This window comes from Pogonomyrmex barbatus, unplaced genomic scaffold (genome assembly GCF_055798465.1).
Source record: "Pogonomyrmex barbatus isolate J1 unplaced genomic scaffold, ASM5579846v1 scaffold1, whole genome shotgun sequence".
NCBI classification, from domain to species: domain Eukaryota; kingdom Metazoa; phylum Arthropoda; class Insecta; order Hymenoptera; family Formicidae; genus Pogonomyrmex; species Pogonomyrmex barbatus.
Window position 1 is genome coordinate 18,225,381 of NW_028297098.1, and position 20,328 is coordinate 18,245,708.

The 20,328-nt window shown below is 27.1% G+C and overlaps 5 protein-coding genes across 6 annotated transcripts; 3 read left to right on the top strand and 2 right to left on the bottom strand.

Annotated features, from left to right (window-relative positions):
- The first annotated feature begins 3,232 nt into the window (after window positions 1–3,232).
- On the top strand, window positions 3,233–6,990 carry LOC105425361 (odorant receptor Or2-like). Its single transcript, XM_089080008.1, has 5 exons — window positions 3,233–3,504; window positions 3,720–4,188; window positions 4,431–4,530; window positions 4,779–4,898; window positions 5,258–6,990. The coding sequence occupies exons 1-5, from the start codon at window positions 3,267–3,269 to the stop codon at window positions 5,429–5,431; spliced, it is 1,101 nt and encodes a 366-aa protein (XP_088936134.1). The 5' UTR covers window positions 3,233–3,266; the 3' UTR covers window positions 5,432–6,990.
- Window positions 6,991–8,906: 1,916 nt separating this feature from the next.
- LOC105425362 (odorant receptor Or2-like) lies at window positions 8,907–11,323 on the top strand. The gene is made up of 5 exons (XM_025217829.2): window positions 8,907–9,174; window positions 9,390–9,858; window positions 10,107–10,206; window positions 10,429–10,548; window positions 10,967–11,323. The coding sequence occupies exons 1-5, from the start codon at window positions 8,937–8,939 to the stop codon at window positions 11,138–11,140; spliced, it is 1,101 nt and encodes a 366-aa protein (XP_025073614.2). The 5' UTR covers window positions 8,907–8,936; the 3' UTR covers window positions 11,141–11,323.
- A 1,299-nt stretch (window positions 11,324–12,622) lies between these two features.
- Window positions 12,623–14,154, bottom strand: mRpL52 (mitochondrial ribosomal protein L52). Its single transcript, XM_011636053.3, has 4 exons — window positions 13,959–14,154; window positions 13,615–13,684; window positions 12,916–13,048; window positions 12,623–12,837 (listed from the first exon to the last, which is right to left on the bottom strand). Exons 1-4 carry the CDS (start codon window positions 14,020–14,022, stop codon window positions 12,676–12,678), a joined length of 429 nt encoding a protein of 142 aa, XP_011634355.2. The 5' UTR covers window positions 14,023–14,154; the 3' UTR covers window positions 12,623–12,675.
- Window positions 14,155–14,638: 484 nt separating this feature from the next.
- Window positions 14,639–16,467, bottom strand: LOC105425333 (uncharacterized). 2 transcript variants are annotated; one of them, XM_089079955.1, is made up of 3 exons: window positions 16,318–16,467; window positions 16,095–16,214; window positions 14,639–15,849 (listed from the first exon to the last, which is right to left on the bottom strand). In XM_089079955.1, exons 1-3 carry the CDS (start codon window positions 16,341–16,343, stop codon window positions 14,730–14,732), a joined length of 1,266 nt encoding a protein of 421 aa, XP_088936081.1. In that variant the 5' UTR covers window positions 16,344–16,467; the 3' UTR covers window positions 14,639–14,729. The 2 variants fall into 2 exon arrangements, with proteins under 2 accessions (XP_088936081.1, XP_011634356.2); XM_011636054.3 differs by having other exon boundaries at window positions 16,095–16,371.
- An 806-nt stretch (window positions 16,468–17,273) lies between these two features.
- Fip1 (Factor interacting with poly(A) polymerase 1) lies at window positions 17,274–20,147 on the top strand. Its single transcript, XM_011636055.3, has 4 exons — window positions 17,274–17,504; window positions 18,079–18,996; window positions 19,172–19,512; window positions 19,598–20,147. The coding sequence occupies exons 1-4, from the start codon at window positions 17,325–17,327 to the stop codon at window positions 19,716–19,718; spliced, it is 1,560 nt and encodes a 519-aa protein (XP_011634357.2). The 5' UTR covers window positions 17,274–17,324; the 3' UTR covers window positions 19,719–20,147.
- Window positions 20,148–20,328: the final 181 nt, after the last annotated feature.

The window sequence follows — 20,328 nt, forward strand, 5'->3', positions numbered from 1 at the left end:
TGCCTGCCGAGATTGTTACAGTTTGTTATTTAAATATACTTTCGATCTATTACTTTGAAACATTTATTGAATTTATTAATATTTATTAACACTTTAGGTGAAAAATAAAATCAATCATTTTATTTGCAGTAACACTAAGACCTTGAATTATAAAATAATTGTTTGAGATATTTGTACGCATTGTAATTTTTATCAATGCTTTTATTTTAATTTAATTTATTTTATTTTATTTTAATTTAATTTAATTTATTGTTATTGTTTTATTATACAAAGATTAAATTTTTCAGTTACTGAAAACGTCAGCAGACTACATATCCGTGTTACTTGCCAGACGAGATCAATGATGACATAATTAGAACGGAAATTAGTATATAATTGCTGGTTTACGTTACTACAATGTGAAATTAAGAATAAATTGTTTATAACATATTATGTTATATCGAAAGATATGTAGAAATACAATATATTTTTTTATATATCAAGCTTCTCTAAAATTTTAATTACATTGTGATCCAGATCAATCTTTATACCAGCTGCTGATTGCAGATAAAAAAGATAATGAGATAAACAAAAAAGATGGATAATAATATTAAAGATAATATTTATACAAATATATTATTTTTTCGTGACAATAACTATTTTTCTATATTATTTTCCTGTTTTTGGAGCAATAAATCTTCTATGATTTTTATTTTATTATTCAGAATTTGTTGTCTTTCTTGTTTCTTCTCTTCTTTCTCGCGTGTCTTTCAACATAATCTCTCATTAACTTGAGAATTTTTGAGAATTTCGAAACATCAATACAACAAAAACAATATAATAAAATATAATAATAAATAATAATCTCTATTTGTTTTACATACTGTATAATTATGTTATTTTCATAAACAAATTTTTTTCTAAGCGGCATGGATCTTCCATCTTTAAATGCAATATATCGTAATTTCAAGAAATTGCATTTAACCAAAAGCATTTAGATTAGTTGTTAATCTATGCGTGGAAAGTTATAATAATCACATAATTACAAACGTAAATATAATATATATTAGCATATTCTTGCAAAAATGTATATTAATAAAATATATATTAATAAATTTCATATTTTACATCTGAATTAATTCAAACAAATCTAATTTTTATATTTTTGAAGTGTATTCTCGATGGAATTTAACATTAGAGAAATCTTTTATTTTATAAACAATTGCTCAAAAATATAAGTTAATACTGTTTATCAGACATCGTGGCATTCGATAAATAGATGAGTTTAACAGTTTGGCGTTCGGATTCCTCATCATTTAATACGCTGTTCCCTTATTGTGGTGCAGCTCTCGCTATTAACTTGCAGGTTAATTTGGAAAGCTGATCTATAGTTTATTTTCACCAGATTTTTGTACTCTTCGAGATAAATTGTAACAACATAGATTCGATTTATCGTTTCCATCCGACTGCAATTCCCCCCCTTTCTCTCTCTCTCTCTCTCTCTCTCTCTCTCTCTCTCTCTCTCTCTCTCTCTCTCTCATTATCTTCTTCTTTTATCCGTTACTAAAATAAATAATAACTTATATAAAGTGTATATAATTTGAAATTACCTACAAATGTATTACAGAATTTTTTTCTAGAAAAATTGACGACAAGAAATTTGTCGTTTTTTGATATATCAAATCTTTTATTAATAATTATTAATAAAATTTTTATTAGTAATTACTAATGTTAGTAATTACTAATTGTTGTGGCTGATAAAAAAGAAAAAAATTGTGGCATATCGACACATGCACATACGCACGTGCACGCACACGCATGCACGTGCATACATATTGTAATTTTGTAAAACATTTTTATTTTAAGCATTTTAATCTTACAATTTTATCTCATTTATTTTATTTTATTTTATTATATAAATGTATCTCTTTTAGCTTTAATTTGAATTAATATAATTAATAAGTTATCACTATCACTTTTATTTCTTCATTTTCGTTATATGGTTATATGTCAAGTGTCTGATCTGAAACGACTCTGCAGTTATAGATTCATTAATGATGCACTAATCAATATCCAACAATTGGCGATTCTTTTCTCTTTCATCAATGTAACTTTATAGCAGTAGAAAAAATGTAGGCAAGTTGCGACGCTTTCCATACGTCTTTTAAAATTTTTAATAGTCAGAACTTGTTTCTCATTATTATAACCGTAAGAAATTTTTTTGTGTGTTTGCGACTTTTCAACAGCGAGATGTTTGACACTAAAAGAAGAAAAATATGAAATGATATAAAAAGTGTATAATTCACTCAGTGAAACATGATCATTGTCGTATACTCGCTATTATAATTTATTCATTAAACCCTTTCGAACGATCGCGTGAGCAATAAGGACATATGTTCTTTCTCGTTGCTGCAATATTTATAACAGTGTAATGTACCCTCGCATTTCAAAAAGTTGAAAGGAAAGGTTTGAAGGCATGCGCGCTGAAATAGAAAATTGTGATATCATTTACGAAGGAAGATCAGTAATCCTTTGGCATATGCCATGGATTGTTCAGCTGAATATAATGGTGTTCTTTTTTGTTATTAATTAATTATTTTAACAAAAGATAAACCCAATATAAAATACTTTACTCTATCGTAAAGATCATTGTTTTAAATATTTACTAATAATAGAAAGGAGGATACATTAACACAAAGGACACAATGGAGAATTTTTAATTTTGATGCAAAAAGAGCGATGTATCTTTTTCTCTAACTGTCATGTTACAGACGACAATACATCTTGCACTATTTTTTTTTAATTAGTGTCCTATACTAATAATTAAAAATTAATAATATTATATTAATACTATATTAATAATTTAATATACTAATAAAAATATATTTACTATAATTATAATTCTTTATAAAAAAAATACTACAAAGTTACATATGTATAAAAAATATATTTGTTATTATATTACCTATTGTCGTTGACAAATTATAATAGATTATCATTAAAAATCTCTTATAAATTACATTCACTTATCTTATTAGCTTTGAAAAAATAGCAAGTCATTATCTCAGCTACCTCCTCATCTTACTTTCTTTCCTCCGTTATATTTTATAGTGAAGTTTATAGAATTAATGTTTGTCCAATCAAAATATTTTCATAATATTTTAATAGGTAAAATTTAAAAAAATCTGTGAAGTTTATAACATGACGTGATGTTCAAATAAAAAATTTTAATTTATGTTTTACAAATAATCGCAGACTTAGAATGGGCAATCGGTTTGAACCGCTCAATGTTGAAAATTATCGGTTTGTGGCCACAAGAGAGTAAAAACCAACGTGAAGAGTTATTGTCTAAATTTCGGTTGTCTATCAATCTCATCACGCTGATTTTCGTACTGACAATACCGGCTTTAGTATCACTGATAAGGATATGGGGCGACATGATACTAATGATAGATAATTTGCAATACACTTTGCCATGTTTAATAACGACATTGAAAATCTTCATTATGTGGTACAACAAAGAAGGTATTATTACTCAAAACATCATTTGCTTTAGCTTAAATTACAAAATTTATTTTTATTTTATTGAAACTTTTCTCCGATATCAAATTTTATTTCCAATAGATACATTACATAAAGTGATATCAATTAAGCTGAGGACACACGATATTAAAATAATATTATAAGAAAATAATTTTACATATGTATATTTAGTGCAGATACATTATTTTCTTTCGTAGCTTTAGCGCCACTGATCAAAATGATCGTGAAAGATTGGACAAAGATGAAAATGAAAGAAGAGCGAAGTGTCATGATAAAACAAGCCAGAATCACTCGCTTACTCACCATATGCGGATTATTCCTGATACTTCTTACAATACTGGTCACTCTGGGTTCTATGCTTTCTGGACTGACGTTTAGATATGTAACAAATTTTACTGACCCTGGAAAGCCTTTAGCAATTCAAGCCTACTATTTGCACGATGTATCTAGTAGTCCGAAATATGAACTAACATATCTAGTGCAACTAATCTCACTGACCATGTGCGGTCTCACTTTCACTGCAGTTGACAACTTCCTTGGCTTATTGGTCCTTCACATATGCGGTCAGATGGAAAATCTACATCTGAGATTATTGAATCTAGGAAAAAGTGCGAATTTTAAAGCAGCTTTAAAGTCCAATGTAAAAGACCACATTCGATTAATCAGGTTCTTATAAATACGTTTGCGAATTCTGTTCATATAATCGGATCTTGTAATCTTTTCTTTAAAAAAATTTATTAAAAAACACTTTTATCAAAACACAAACGCACATGCAAATATTTGAGATTTGATAAAAATAATCTTTAGATTTTTTTTTATTATTCTATTGAAGATTCCTTAATACTTATAGTTTACGTTTTTATTATTCATATTATTCATTATTTTACTATACTATATCTTGTTTACAGAGCTATAAAAATCATCGATAACGTATTCGATTTAATGCTGCTCGGTCTGTTATTATTCTTTGGTATATTTTTCTGTCTGCATGGATTTCTTATAATTAATGTAAGTAAAAATAATAATATGATTCTATTGTTATTAATATTATAATATTAATATTATAATATTACTGGTATTATTATTTTTTATTATTTAACAATTCTTAAGTAATGAATAATAAAATTGGCAAGATATATTTATCAAAATCGCTTATATTTCTTAATGTCCCGCTATTTACCATTATTTTATATAACTTTCAAAACAATAAAGCAATCTATTTTAAAATATAATATATTTAATTTATGATAATTCAGGTTATTAATGGAACAGGACAATTGTCGTATATACAACTGATATGGTATTTCTCTGCACATATATGTCTTCTGTTGCACATGTGTCTTTATTGTGTAATCGGCGAATTTCTTGTGACTCAAGTAAGTAAAATAATACAATAATTTCTTAAATAATAACATTCTGGAATGTGTAAAGTGTTACATTTTACATGACTTAGAGTGCTTTGACTGCAAAATTATTAAATAATCATTAAACGACTTCGCAAAATACAAATTTAATCATTATGTTTATGATGTTGTACAAAAATCATATATTATCATTAATAATCTTATTTAATATCTTTCTTTTAAAAATTATGTATATGAAATATATTTTTCTATTAGTCAATATATCTGAATCTCAATAAATATAATTTTCTATTATTATGTAAATAATTTTTCTCCCCGAATTAATTATTTTTTCATAGGTCTAACATACATAGGATATTTTTCTTTTTCAGTCTGAAGGTATCCATCGCGCCACGTATGAATATGTATGGTACACTCTGGAGCCGGGAGCAGCAAGAAATTTGATGTTAATCATGCTTCATGCAAAAAAACCACTCAATATCACTGCGGGAAAAACATTTCCGATGACAATGGCCACATTTTGCAATGTGCGTTATGTGAAATAAATAAAATCTTTTGTACGTACTTGCGTGCGTGCGTGCGTGCGTGCATGCGTGCGTACCTGCGTATTAAAAAGTGTGTGTATGTATTTGTGTATATTATTTTAATTTTATTAGATTATTGCAAATAAAATGATTTTTAAGATTGTATCTCTCCTTACAGTGGAATTTTTGTCATGCAAATGGCGCTGCATGTATATGTACAATTTAAAGAGTATATGTTTACCATTTGTAACGTATGGTACATAAATAGTTTTAAACAGTTTTAATTCAAAATTTAAAATAAAAAGATTCGAACAATTTATTTATATGAATTCAAACTCGGTTAAAGAACTGTTGAGACAATGCGTGATATAAATTCTACTTTCGATGGAGAATACTGCGTGTGTACAGTCTAGTAAGGTTCAAAAGTTTTGGTGTTATGATACAAAGAAAAATTTTTCTTACAGGTTCTCGTTTTCTAAATTTTTATCAGAAAAATATTAAAAAATTTATGTTGAAAAAAATTGGAAAAACTTGTATTATTGCATTAAAGTAGATGGAAATTAAATTATTTTGAAATTAAATTTTTAAAATTTAAAATTTTTAAATTATTTTAAAAAGAAATGTTTAAAGTTTTCTATTATTTTTGAGGCGGCATTATATTTGATTGTTGACTTATTAGAAATGGCATGTGATTATAGTTAACAATATAAACATTTACCTTGTATTTATATATAAATCCAAAAAATAGGAAAACAGATTCTTAGGACGCCTAAAAACCTGCCTGCCAAGATTACGTATCGTTACTACTTATTATTTGAATACATTCTCGGCCTATTACATTAAAATGTTTATTAAGTTTTGAATATAAATGTTTTAAATAGAAAATAAAAGCAACTATTTCATTTGCAATAACAACTAATACCTCGAATCATAAAATAATTTTTTGAGGTCTTTATCGCATTATAATTTTTATCAAGCTTATATCTCCTACATCTTTTAATTTAAATTTTTAATGTTTTTATTGTACAAGAATTTATTGTAAAAGAATTACATTTTTCAGTTATTAAAAACTTCGGCGGGTTACGTATCTGTGTTACTTACCAGACGAGATCAATGATGACACTAGGAACAACTAGGACGTAAATTAGTATGTAGTGTTTACTAAGCTGACTTAGTAAACGTCATTATGTTATAAAATTAAAAACACAGTTGTTTATAAGATATCAAGATATGTTTTATCTAAAAATATACAGAAATACAATATATTTTTTTATATATCAAGTTCTCTAAAATTGCATTTTAATTATACTTACATTTATTAATTACATTTATTTTATTATATAAATACATATCTCTTTTAGCACTAATTTGAATTAATGTAATTGATAAATTCATCACTTTTCATCATCACTTTTATTTCTTCATTTTCATTATATGATTATATCCCGATTGTTTAATCTGAAACGACACTGCAGATTCATTAATAATGCACCAATAAATGTCCAACAACTGGCAATTCTTTTCTCTTTCATCAACGTAACTTTGTAGCAGTAGAAAAAATGTAGACAAGTTGTGGCGCTTTCCATTCTTTTAAAATTTTTAATAGTCAGAACTCATTTCTCATTATTACAACCATAAGAAATTTTTTTGTGTATCTGCGACTTTTCAATAGTGAAATGTTTGGTACTAAAAGGAGAAAAATATAAAATGATAAAAGAGAGTATAATCTACTCAGTGAACTTCGAATGATCGTTGTCATATACCCGCCATTATAATTTATTCATTAAACCCTTTCGAACGATCGCGTGAGCAATAAGGACATATGTTCTTTCTCGTTGCTACAATATTTATAACAGTGTAATGTACCTTCGCATTTCAAAAAGTTGAAAGCAAAAGTTTGAAAGCATGCGCGCTGAAATAGAAAATTGTGATACCATCTATGAAGGAAGATCAGTAATTCTTTGGCATATGTCATGGATTGTTCAGCTGAATATAATGGTGTTCTTTTTTGTTATTAATTAATCATTTTAACAAAAGATAAGCCCAATGTAAAGTATTTCGCTCTATCGTAAAGATCATTGTTTTAAATATTTATTAATAACACAAAGGAAGATACATAAACATATAGAATACATGGGAAATTTTTAATTTTGTTGCAAGAAGAATGATATATTTCTTTTCTATCATGTTACAGATGACAATACATCCTGCATTATTTTTTTAAATCGATGTACTAAACTACTAGTTTATTATACTATCTAATACACTGTTTTTGTAGCATCAAAACTTAGAACTATTGTGCTCTATGTTCTAATATTTCCTTCTCAAATTAATTTTCTTAATTGATAGTTAAGTGTATGTGATGACTTCTATAAAATCCATATGTAAACTTTTATCAATTTTATATATTTAAAATTTTTTTAAATTAAACCTTTACCATCAAATATCATAAAAGAATATTTTTTAATATTCAAAAATTGTTTAAATATTTTAATATATAAGTTGTTAAAGATACGTGAAAATGTAAAGGTAGGAATGAAGATAGACTTTAAAATTTGTCGATTTTTTTTCTGACACCTTACCTATCATTTACAAAAACTAAAAAGTTAATTAATAAAGTATAATTTTAAACTATTTAAATTTAAATTTTTTAAGGGTGTGTCAATTTTGTCTTGCTATATATGAGTATGATTTTTAATAGTAAATAAGCTAAGATTTTTGAATAAAATTTTTTTATATAATAACAAAAATTAATATTTTTACATTCTTTTTATATTCTCCTGTTATTATAATATTTGAATAACACACTAAAATACAAATAAATTATAATAAAAAAAGATATTTAAAATAGTACAACTTTAAGAAAATGAAATCTAGAAAAACCAAGATAATTACTTATAATATTAACTTATAATATTAATTACTTATTATATAACTTAAAATTAGAGAGCAAAAATAATTATTTACGATTATATAATTTTTAGTATAATAATCATTATCTTATTCCAAGGTGACAACATTTATTCATTCATTTAAAAAAAAGCGTTATTATACGTTTTTAGATATATTATACGATAATTTTATAGAGAAAGTCAAAACATATTTACTATAATTATACTTCTTTTTTAAAAAAATACTATAAAATTACTATAAATTATATTTATACAAATAGATTTGTTATTTTATTACCTATTGTCGCTGACAGATTAAAATAGATTCATCATTAAAAATCTCTTAAATAAATTGCACTGACTTAGCTTAGAAAAAAAATAGCAAGTCATCATCTTAGCCACTTCTTCACTTTCTTACGCTTTTTCCCCTGTTACATTTTATAGTATAATGATGTCTGTACAATCAAAATATTCTTATAATATTTTAATATTTTAATAAAATCTAAAAAACCTATAAATCTAAAAAAAATCTGTGAAGTTTATAACGTGACGTAATGAAAATCAAATAAAAAATTTTAATTTATATTTTATAAATAATCGCAGATTTAGAATGGGCAATCGGTCTGAACCGCTCAATGTTGAAAATTATCGGTTTATGGCCGCAAGAGAGTAAAAATCAACGTGAAGAGTTATTATCTAAATTTCGATTGTTATTTAACGTCATTACGCTGACATTCGTACTGACAATACCGGCTTTAGTATCACTGATAAGAGTATGGGGTGACATGATACTAATGATAGATAATTTGCAATACACTTTGCCATGTTTAATAACGATAATGAAAATTTTTATTATGTGGTACAACAAAGAAGGTATTATTACTCAAAGAATTATTTCTTTTGAAATTTACTTTTATTTTGTAAAAAAATTTCTCTGATATTGAATCTTATTTCCAATAAATACATCACTTAAATTGATGAATTAGACTGGGAACACAATATTAAAATATTAATATTACTAGGAAAATAATAATAAAAATAATTTTACATATGTATATTGAGTGCAGATACATTATTCTTCTTCACAGCTTTATCGTCGTTAATCAAAATGGTTGTAAAAGACTGGACAAAGATGAAAATGAAAGAAGAGCGAAGAGTCATGTTAAAGCAAGCTAAGATCACTCGCTTGCTCACTATATGCGGATTATCCCTGATAGTTCTTTTAATACTGCTCACTTTTGGTTCTATGCTTTCTGGACTGACGTTCAGACACGTAACAAATTTTACTGACCCTGGAAAGCCCTTGGCAATTCAAGCCTACTATCTGCACGATGTATCCAGCAGTCCGAAATATGAGCTAACGTATCTGGTACAAACAATCTCATTAACCACATCTAGTCTCTCTTTCACTGCAGTCGACAACTTCCTTGGATTACTAATTCTTCACATATGCGGTCAGATGGAAAATCTACAGCTGAGATTATTGAATCTAGGAAAAAATCCGAATTTTAAAGCAGTTTTAAAGTCCAATGTGGTAGACCACATTCGATTAATCAGGTTCTTACAAAGACATTTTCGAATTCTGTTCATATAATTGACTTAATCTTTTCTTCAAAGAAATTTGTTAAAAAACATTTTTTTATCAAAACGCACGCGCATATGCAAATATTTGAGACTTGATAAAAATAATCTCTAGATTTTTTATCATATTATTGAATAAATTGAATGATATTTTATTGAAGATTCGTTAATACTTAAGTATTACGTATTATTTGTTATTTCACTATACTATATCTTATTTGCAGATCTATAAAAATCATCGATAACATATTCGATTTAATGCTGCTCGGTCTGTTATTATTCTTTGGTATATTTTTCTGTCTGCATGGATTTCTTATAATTAATGTAAGTAAAAAATAATAATATGATTTTATTACTATTAATATTATTTTTTATTACTTAAAAATTATTAAGGAATAAATAATAAAATTGGCAAAATATGTTTATATCGAAATACATCGTTTATATTTCGTAAATGTCCCGCAATTTACCATTATCTTATATAACTTTCAAAACAATAAAACAATCTATTTTAAATAGTAATATATCTAATTTATGATAATTCAGGTTATTAATGGAGCAGAACAATTGTCATATGTACAACTGTTATGGTATTTCTCCGCACATATATGTCTTCTGTTGCACATGTGTGTTTATTGTGTAATCGGCGAATTTCTTGTGACTCAAGTAAGTAAAATAATACAATTTCTTAAATAATTCTGAAGTGTATAAGGTATCTAACATGTTACATGATTTAAAGTGTTTTGACTGCTGATTATTGACTGAAAATTATCAAATAAGCAAACGACTTTCCAAAATACAAATTTTAATCATTATGTTTAGATATAATATCGTACAAAAATCATTATTTAATCATTATGTTTAGATATGATGTCGTACAAAAATCATATATTATCATTAATTTAATCTTATTTAATATCTTACTTTTAGAAATTATGTATATCAAACATGTTTTTCTATTAGTCAATACATCTGAATCTCATTAAATATAATTTTCTATTATTACGTAAATAATTTTTTTCCTCTAGTTGAATTAATTATTTTTTCATAGATTTTACATACATAGAATATTTCTCTTTTTCAGTCTGAAGGTATCCATCGCGCCACGTATGAATATGTATGGTACACTCTGGAGCCGGAAGCAGCAAGAAACTTGATGTTAATCATGCTTCATGCAAAAAAACCACTCAATATCACTGCGGGAAAAACATTTCCGATGACAATGGCCACATTTTGCAATGTGCGTTGTATGAAATAAGTGAAATATACAATCTTATCTTTATCTTTTGTATATGTATGTGTGTTAAAAAGTGTGTGTATGTATTTGTGCATATACTTATTTTAATTTTATTAGATTATTGCAAATAAAATAATTTATAGTTGTACATATAAGAATGTAAACTCTTCTTATAGTGGATTTTTTATCATGCAAGTGACACTGCATATATACGTACAATTTATGTACATATACATTATAAATGATAGGCATAAAAGTATAGGCCTACCATTTATAATGTATATGTATATAAATAATTTTAAACAGTTTTAATTCAAAATTTAAAATAAAATGATTCGAATAATAATAATTTATTTATACTCGATTAAAGCGGTGTTGAGGCAATGAATGATATAAATTTTGCTTTTGTTGGAGATACACTGCGTGTGTAAAGTCTACTAGGTTTCAAAAGTTTCAATCTAATGATACAAAACTGGAAAATTTGCTCGCAGTGCCTCTCGTTTTCCAAATTTTTTTTATCAGAAAGATATTGAAAAATTTATATGGTGATAGAAATTGGGAAAACTTATATGATTGCATTGAAATGGATGGAGATTATTTTGATTAAAAAAATAGATTTTAGTTTTCCGATATTGTTGAAGCGGCATTATATTTGATTGTTGATTTATTAAAAATAATGTGATCATAATTTATAATATAAGCATTTATCTTGTGTTTATATATACGAATCCAAAAAGAACTAGGGAAATAGATTCTTAAGACATCTAAAAATCTGTCTATGTATCATTATTATCCAAGATTATGTATCATTACTATCTATTGTTTGAATATATTTCCAGTCTATTACATCGAAATGTTTATTAAGTTTTGTAATATAAATGTTTTAAATAGAAAATAAAAGCAACCATTTCATTTGCAATAACAGCTAATATCTCGAATCATAAAATAATTTTTTCGCATTATAATTTTTATCAATCTTGTATCTCCAATACTTTCAATTTAAATTTAAAAGATTTTGTTTATATTGTAAAAGAATTAAATTTTTCAGTTACTAAAGACGTCGGCGGGTTACGTATCTGTGTTACTTGCCAGACGAGATCAATAATGACGCAGTTAGGACGTAAATTAGTATGTAGTTGCTGATTTAGTAAATGTCATTATAATATGAAATTAAGAACAAATTATTTATCATGTTTGTTGTAAACTATCATGTTTTACCAAGAGGTATGTAGAAATACAATATATTTTTTTATATACTAGAACATAATATATATTTTTAATATATACTTTTTATATACTAGAACATAATATGTAATATGAAAGCTACGCTACGCGCACGTCACTAAGCTTTTCATATTATATATTTTTATATTATTCGTTGATGATAGCGACTTAAATAGATTAAAATTGCATTTTAATTATACTGTAATTCAGATATTAATCTTTATATAATTATTAATTGTATGGATGTAAGAGAATAATGAGAGAAACAACAAAGGTCAATAATATTATGAAATAATGTTTATTTCAAGTATATTATTTTTTCATAACAGTAACTACTTTTCTATCTTATTTTCCTGTTTTTGAAGCAATAAATTTCCTTTGGGTTTCAATTTATTATCTAAGATTTGTTGTCTTTTTTGTTTCTCTTTTTTTTCCAATCTTGCATGTCTTTCAACAGCATAATCTATCTCTCCTACTAACTTGATAATTTTTGCCTAAAAATTAATAGAATAAGAAGAATAACATCATTTAATAATAAATGATAATTTCCAATGATAATTTGTTTTACATACCGCATAATTACGTTGTTTGTCTAAGCGAGCTTTTTGTCTAATTCCAAGAGGTGTAGGTCTTCCATCTTTAAATGTATAATCTGGTAAATTTGTTAATAGACCAAAAGCATTTGGATTAACTGTTAACCCACGCCTAGACATATAGTAATTATACAATCATAAATGCAAATAAGCATATATTAGTATCAATGTAAAAAATGTACTTTGATAAATTCCATATCCTAAGTTAATTTAAATAAATTAATTTAAATAAATTATTTTATATTTTTGAAATGTATACACCGTATACAGCAATATATAAATATAAATTTATTTCTAAGCAAATTTAGAATTTAAAAAAACAAAGTTGATTCTTTAAATATAAATTTTAGGTAATTGCTTAGATGATTACTAAATAACAGAATTCGATCTATCTATAAAATTTTTACAATAAAAATAATAAAAAGCGCAAAAATTGATAACTTGTTATTAAACTCAAATATAGGATTATTTTCAGATTGTTTTACAGTTAAAAACAATATAAAAACTGCAGTAATCCTCAAAGTTCCAAATTATTGAAAAAAGTTGAATTATAAATTAATGATAGTGAATTATATAAAATAATTAGATATAATTATATTCTATTGAATAATATCAAGATAGTCTAAATTAAAGTTCTATATATATTTCAGTAAATATAGATAATTAAAAGAATCATACTTTTCTCTCCACCTTTGGTCCAGGTGTTGTACACAAGACTGATGAAATTCATTAACTACGATATTACAATCTGTAATAATAAAAATATAAATATATTATCAATGAAATATGATTCTTAATTGAAAAACATATATGATTTATGATATCATAGGAAATTTATAATGAGTCTGTTCTTTTTAGCTGAATTGGCTGTACTAGTTCAGAGTTTATCTTTCTTCTTCCAGTGTAAGAAAGAAAGATAAATTGTGAACTAGTACAACCAATTTAGCCAAAAAGAACAGGTTAATATATCACATATCAAATTCTGTAACATGATGATTTACTTTCTTTTCTTTAATACTAACTTATATGTCGTTCAACACGAAGTATAGTTCTAGCTGTCGATACCAAATTTAAAGACAACATCATATATTAATTCAATAATGACATTTATTTAATTTCTTCTTATTTCCTTTTACACAGCACTGTAGGTTATGTTACGCACCACTGTACATTTCACGTCTCACCGCTTTATTTCTGCAGTGATGCCAATATAAAGCATTCATCCTTCTTTCATTTAGTCGTCCATCAAGGGATGATTAATGTATCAATATAGATCAGGAAATAAACTTAATAAAAATGAAACAAAAATAACAAATAAATGATGTAAAAGCAATAATAAAATTAAATAAAAAAATAATATAAAAATACAATATAAAAATTATGCATAAAGATACATGCGTATGTGAAAAATAAGTCGCGTCCATATACATGTTTTTTTATATAATATATACATATTTATACAATATATATATTTTTTTCCTTTATATTATATATATTATATATATATATATATATATATATTGTATAAAGGAAAAAAATATTGTAAGATATAACTGAAAAGAATAAATATTAAAATCCGGTTTTGATAGAATGAAACGGACGCGATTTATCCTTTCATAATTTTTATACTTTTTTATTTAGTTCTTCGTATTGTCTTATTCATATCATTTATTTGATACAATAAATCTAATGTAAGAATAAATTAGAGAAGTCACAGTCTTTTCTTTTATTTTATAACAATTATATGTATATTACATATCAATTTACTATATACAATAACGGGAATTTAGAGACTAACTATATACACCTGGAACTCGATATAAAAACTCCCCATCATCATCATAATAACAATCGCTGATGCGATATGTCATGCCAGGCTTGTAAAGATGTTTTGCGATTTTTATTGGTTTAGCATAATTTAATTCTGTATCCACTTTTTTATTCCATATTTTGATGCTTGTATCTAACAAATTGTCATCTGATGCAATAATATTCCTGTTTATATTCTTGTCATTAGGACTTACAGAAACATCTTTATGTTTTTTCACAAATATCAATTGATCATCCTTTTCGGCATTAATTACTCCATTGTCAGATGCTGCCACAACTTGCATTTCTTGATTGTCCATCTGTTCCTTATATATATTTAACAGAGTGATACCTTCTTCTGGAGATTCCTGATTCACTTCTTCTAGTTTCTCTTTTATAAATTCATTGAATGTAAGTAGCTTTTCGCTATCGTTTTTTTTATTAAATGATGCCATATCTAATTTCTTTGAATCTGTATCTTGTAACACAGATTTTTCTTTATTTAATACACATTTCTTTGATTTTTTAATGGAATTTTCAGCAATAATATTTGCAATCAATAAATTCTGATTTTTATCAGATTGATCAGATTTATCTGTCACTTTGTTTGAATTATCTTCTTGCGATAAAAGCTTTGTATCATTTTGTTTTTCATGTAAATATGTCTGTATAATACTAGAAAACAATGTACTTTTTGGCTTCTTAAATTCGAGTTTAGGAACAAACTGTTTTGCTAATGACTCTCTGTCTGTCAAAGTAATTTTTCTATCCTTAAATTTTGTCAAATGTTCACTGAGTCTGGAATCTAATGATAATTTACCCGCCTTGAATTTCTTCCAATTTTCAACCGCCACATTATCGTATTTCATAATCTTCTCTATTGATTTTGGTGACCATTCGGCATGTAAAATTTTTTTTATTGTTTCTGGTAAAGCTGGAAAACTCTCGCTAAGCCTTTCTACTGTCCATTCATCAGGATTAGATTTATATAACTTATGAATCAATTCTTTTTCTGCATATGTGATAAAACGTGGTTCTTTCTCTTTAAAATACTTTTGAACGACAATCTGTTGTTTAATTTGTTCTTTCTTTTTCCATATTTCTCTGAAAAATATCAATGTTTTATAATAAATTGGATATATTTCATTATGTATACAAACTATTTTTTTAAATTTTTTAAATTTTTACTGAGTTAAATATATAAATGCTATACATAAATTTCAAATAGGTTAGATAAATATATAATAATTACTATAATAAAATACCATATATATTTATATTATATAAATATCATATCAGATTGTTGAATGTAATATATAAATGCAGATACGGGTGTATACGGAACTTACTCCTCGTGCATCTTGTGGCTTTCACCGACATTCATAAAGTCCGCTTCGAGTTCGCTTACATCCTCAGCATCAAAGGTTTCCGCATCAAACTGATCAATCTTTTGTAATAATTTCCCTCTTCTACGAATACCAGCAAATGGTTCGAATGATTTTTTGCTAAACATTCTGCGCAATATCATCGTCATTGCTCTAATTTCAATCATGTGAAATACAGTGTACTTACATACAGTGCAACCTAAATCTCAACATAAACAAGTATTAGATCTACACATGCGCCATCTGAGATTAAAAAAATTAAAGAACCATTCGTCATTCGGCTCGTCATTCGAATGAAGTAAAGACTATAATGGATGAAAATAATAAATATCGAAATTTCATTCTTCCCATACAGCACACTTTATCCGAGGGATGTCTTAGAAATGTCCTTAGAATATCCTTTTATTGATCCATTTTATTGTAGAATGTCTTCTGAACATCTTTAGGATATCTTAGAGGTCTGTGCTGTATGGGTTTATTTCAAATTCTTTATGTTAAATTTTTTATTCCTTAATCCTTTTATTCTAGATTCTAATTCTGCAAAATTGAAACATTAAGCTTTGTCATATGATAAATTTTTTGGACGTGTCGATTGATTATAAAATAATTAACAAGAAACAAGAAGTTTCTAAATCTAAGTTTTCAAAAATTTCCTATCTTCTAACCGAAGTAATATTATCATATAAACAATAAATATAATAATTTTTTTTGTAATTTACAAAGTACAGAAAACAAAATAATATGTTATTAAAATAAGAGATGTTCACATTTTACTTTATTAAAATTTACATCGTGCAATAGTAGTTAATTTTGCAATTTACATTGTGCAATAGTAGTTAATTAGTAGTTAATAGTAGTTAATCAAAAAAGCCTATTTTTTTTTAGATAAACTTCTTGCATCGTTTCCTTTCAACACAGAGAGAAAAAGTAGAAAGAGAGAAGAGCAGAAAGAACCGTGCAGAAAAATTAAGTTAAGAAAACAGACTTAAAAATACAAATGTTTTTAAATTTGTATTTTTCCATATAATTGAGTTCTTTTTCAAATATAGAAAAAATAACATAATGCGATTTCAAAAAACAATCTTGTGACTGCGCCAATCGATTCCAGTCTCATCGTTTATGTGCATCTCATGTGCAAGAATCCATTTTCGAAAAGGGCTCTCTTGTCAAACGTAAACGGAAAAATCAGGAAAAATGGCGGACGAGAGCGAGGATCAGTGGCTGTATGGGGATTCAGCTGACAGCAAAGAGTATACACCGGCGAATATTCAATCAGAAATTCATCAAAATGATTCGATGCTTACCGAAACTCAGGAGAACTCGCAAACTCGGGAGGATCAAAAAGTCGAAGGAACTGGCGAAACACCATCTGAGGTACGCGCGTGATCTAACCTTTTTCAATCATTTATAATAAATTAATTTCCCGCAAAATTGTACAAAAATATTTTAAATTATCGATTTTACCTTTTAAGATTTAGTGTATTTATAATCTTATATCGCATATACGTTTTTTTTTTTTATTACATATGCACGTCTGCTTTATTGGAGTAATATAACCTATACATAAATTTGTGTAATAAACAATTGCATAGTAGATACATGTTAGAGAAAAAAGGAGGGAAGATAAACTGTGCAAAAAGTTCTATTAAAAAGAATGGATCTAATGTTCAAATATGATTAATAAACGAGAAACGTGACACGTTAAGAGTTGTTTATAATTTTTAACAAGCATAAATTAAATACTTTGAATCACAGCTGCTTGATTTTTAGTTAAAAAGAACAAAATAAATTATAATAAATAATAAATGTTTAATAAAAAAACAAATAGATATATTGATAAACTACAGTTCATGTAAATTATACTTTTTTCTTTTTTTCAACCATTAGCTTTTTTATATATATCGATAATGTTTTTACAACATACATGCATGAATATTTCTTTTTATAGATGCAGGAGGTTATCGACTCTCTTGGTGGTGGCGATGAAGAATCTTCTTCACTGAATAATGTACAGGAAGAGAATATGGATGCAAATAAAAATGGAACGAGAGAAGCTTCTAGTCAGGAAGATGGCGAAGCAGCCAGTGAATCTGATTCTGATGATGATGTACATGTTGTAATTGGCGATATCAAATCGACACCAGCTTATGGTAGTTTGAATATCAAAAGAGGTGGTCTATTAACCAATACATCTGGTATACCAGATAAGTTGAGCAAACAACCAGGAAAGTTCAGTATAGATGAATTTGAAACTATTGGCGTTATCAATGGAATACCGGCCCACGAGTTTAATTTAGATCAGTTGGAAGATAAACCATGGAGACAACCTGGCGCGGATATCACAGATTATTTCAACTATGGCTTCAATGAGGATACCTGGAGAGCATATTGCGAACGTCAAAAGCGGATGCGAAGCGAATCTGGGGTAGGATTGATTTTAAATGCGGGTGGCGGTGGTGGCAATCCAGGTGGCATGAGAATGCCCCAAGTGGCGATAACCAATGACAATAGTAAATATTCTGGTATTATGGGTCCTAAGAGGGCAGGCCCACCGCCAGGGAGAAAAATGGCTGGAACTATAGATGTTATTGGAAGTTCTGGTTTAGCTTCTAGAAGAAATCTAGATAAATCTCCACCAAAGGGAAATGTTATACAAGTTATGACTGCAGACAGGAGAGAATATTCTAGGAAACCAGGTTTCCCTGACATGAGTGTACCACCTCCTGGAGCAGGAATGCCACCGCCGCCATTTGATATGCCTCCGCCGGGGTACGCTGGAGAACCGACATCATTCTACATGCCGGAAGCCGATCCGTATTATCAGAGTTATGAACCTACACAGGACAACCAATGGGGCAATGATCCAGTAAGAATTCAACATTATTATGAATATATATGATGATGAATATATATATTATGAATTACTTGAAAAATGTCCTGTAAGAGTTAGAATATATTCTATGCTAGAAGATATACTAAAAATTAATAAAATGTAACAACGTTTAAATATTAATTCTTTTTTTATTTTTATTTTATTAAAGACATGGCAGCCGACAAATCTGGCAATCCCAATGACTGAAGGGGAAGACGACAAAGACATGGGACCTAAGACCATACCTACGATGGTTCCACCAACATCCATTCCTCCTTTAATGCAGTCGCGCGATCAGAGGGACGGCAGAGATCGAGATCGGGACAGGGATAGAGATCGGGATCGAGAATTGGATTCTATGGGTAGAGACAGAGACAAAGATAGAGATCGCGATCGTGATAGAGAAAAAGATTCCATGATGAGAGATCGTGATAGAGACAGAGATTCTATGACGCGAGATGAGGATCGAGAACGTGATAGATCCAGATCTCAGTATCGGCATAAAGATCGGTAATTTATTTTTTTCTTTTACGCAAAATTCTGTATCAAAAGCTCGTGATGTTATATATGAAACAATATATCAATATTTTTTTAGACATCGGCATCGATCAAGGTCACGATCCCGTAGACACAAGTCAAGATCACGAAGCCCGAGTCGACGTAAGAAGAAATCCAGACGCTCGGATAGAGAGCGTTCTAAAGAAGAAAGTGAATAAATATATGTACACAATTATAAAATTTTGTTGTGTTAATGTCATAGCAGCGTATATCGTAGGAATACATGATCATTTTATATAAAATAATATTCCAACTCTCCTCGAAAAAAATATGTGCATCAAAAAAATTATTTGCAAAGCTAATAAGATATACAAACAAGAAATGAAATGTACAGCAGTTCGTATGGAAGTTACAAATATGATATAATTTTTGACAATTATAAGTTATTAATTGAAAGCAGTAATAAAAGTTAAACTTTCAGGATTATTGAAGATTGCAGAAAATAGATTTTTTATGTTTTAATATTTAATATTTTTAAGACCTGATTTTAGAGGTAAAACATTTTTAATCTTTTCTTGCATTTATGTACATAAGTTTTTGTATATGTAATTTTCAATGAAGGAAATATAAGTAGAGTTGCAATAAAATCAATTATCGAGTTATTAAGAGGACTATATAATTCTGATTTTGATTGTATTGAAGATCTCTTAAAAATTGATGCAGTTGATAGCAAAAACAAAGTCTTTCGAAATTATACACACAAGTTCATAAAGCGATTTAGCACTAAGATCCAACTATCACTGAAAAATGTCCGTCTCATGTTAAACA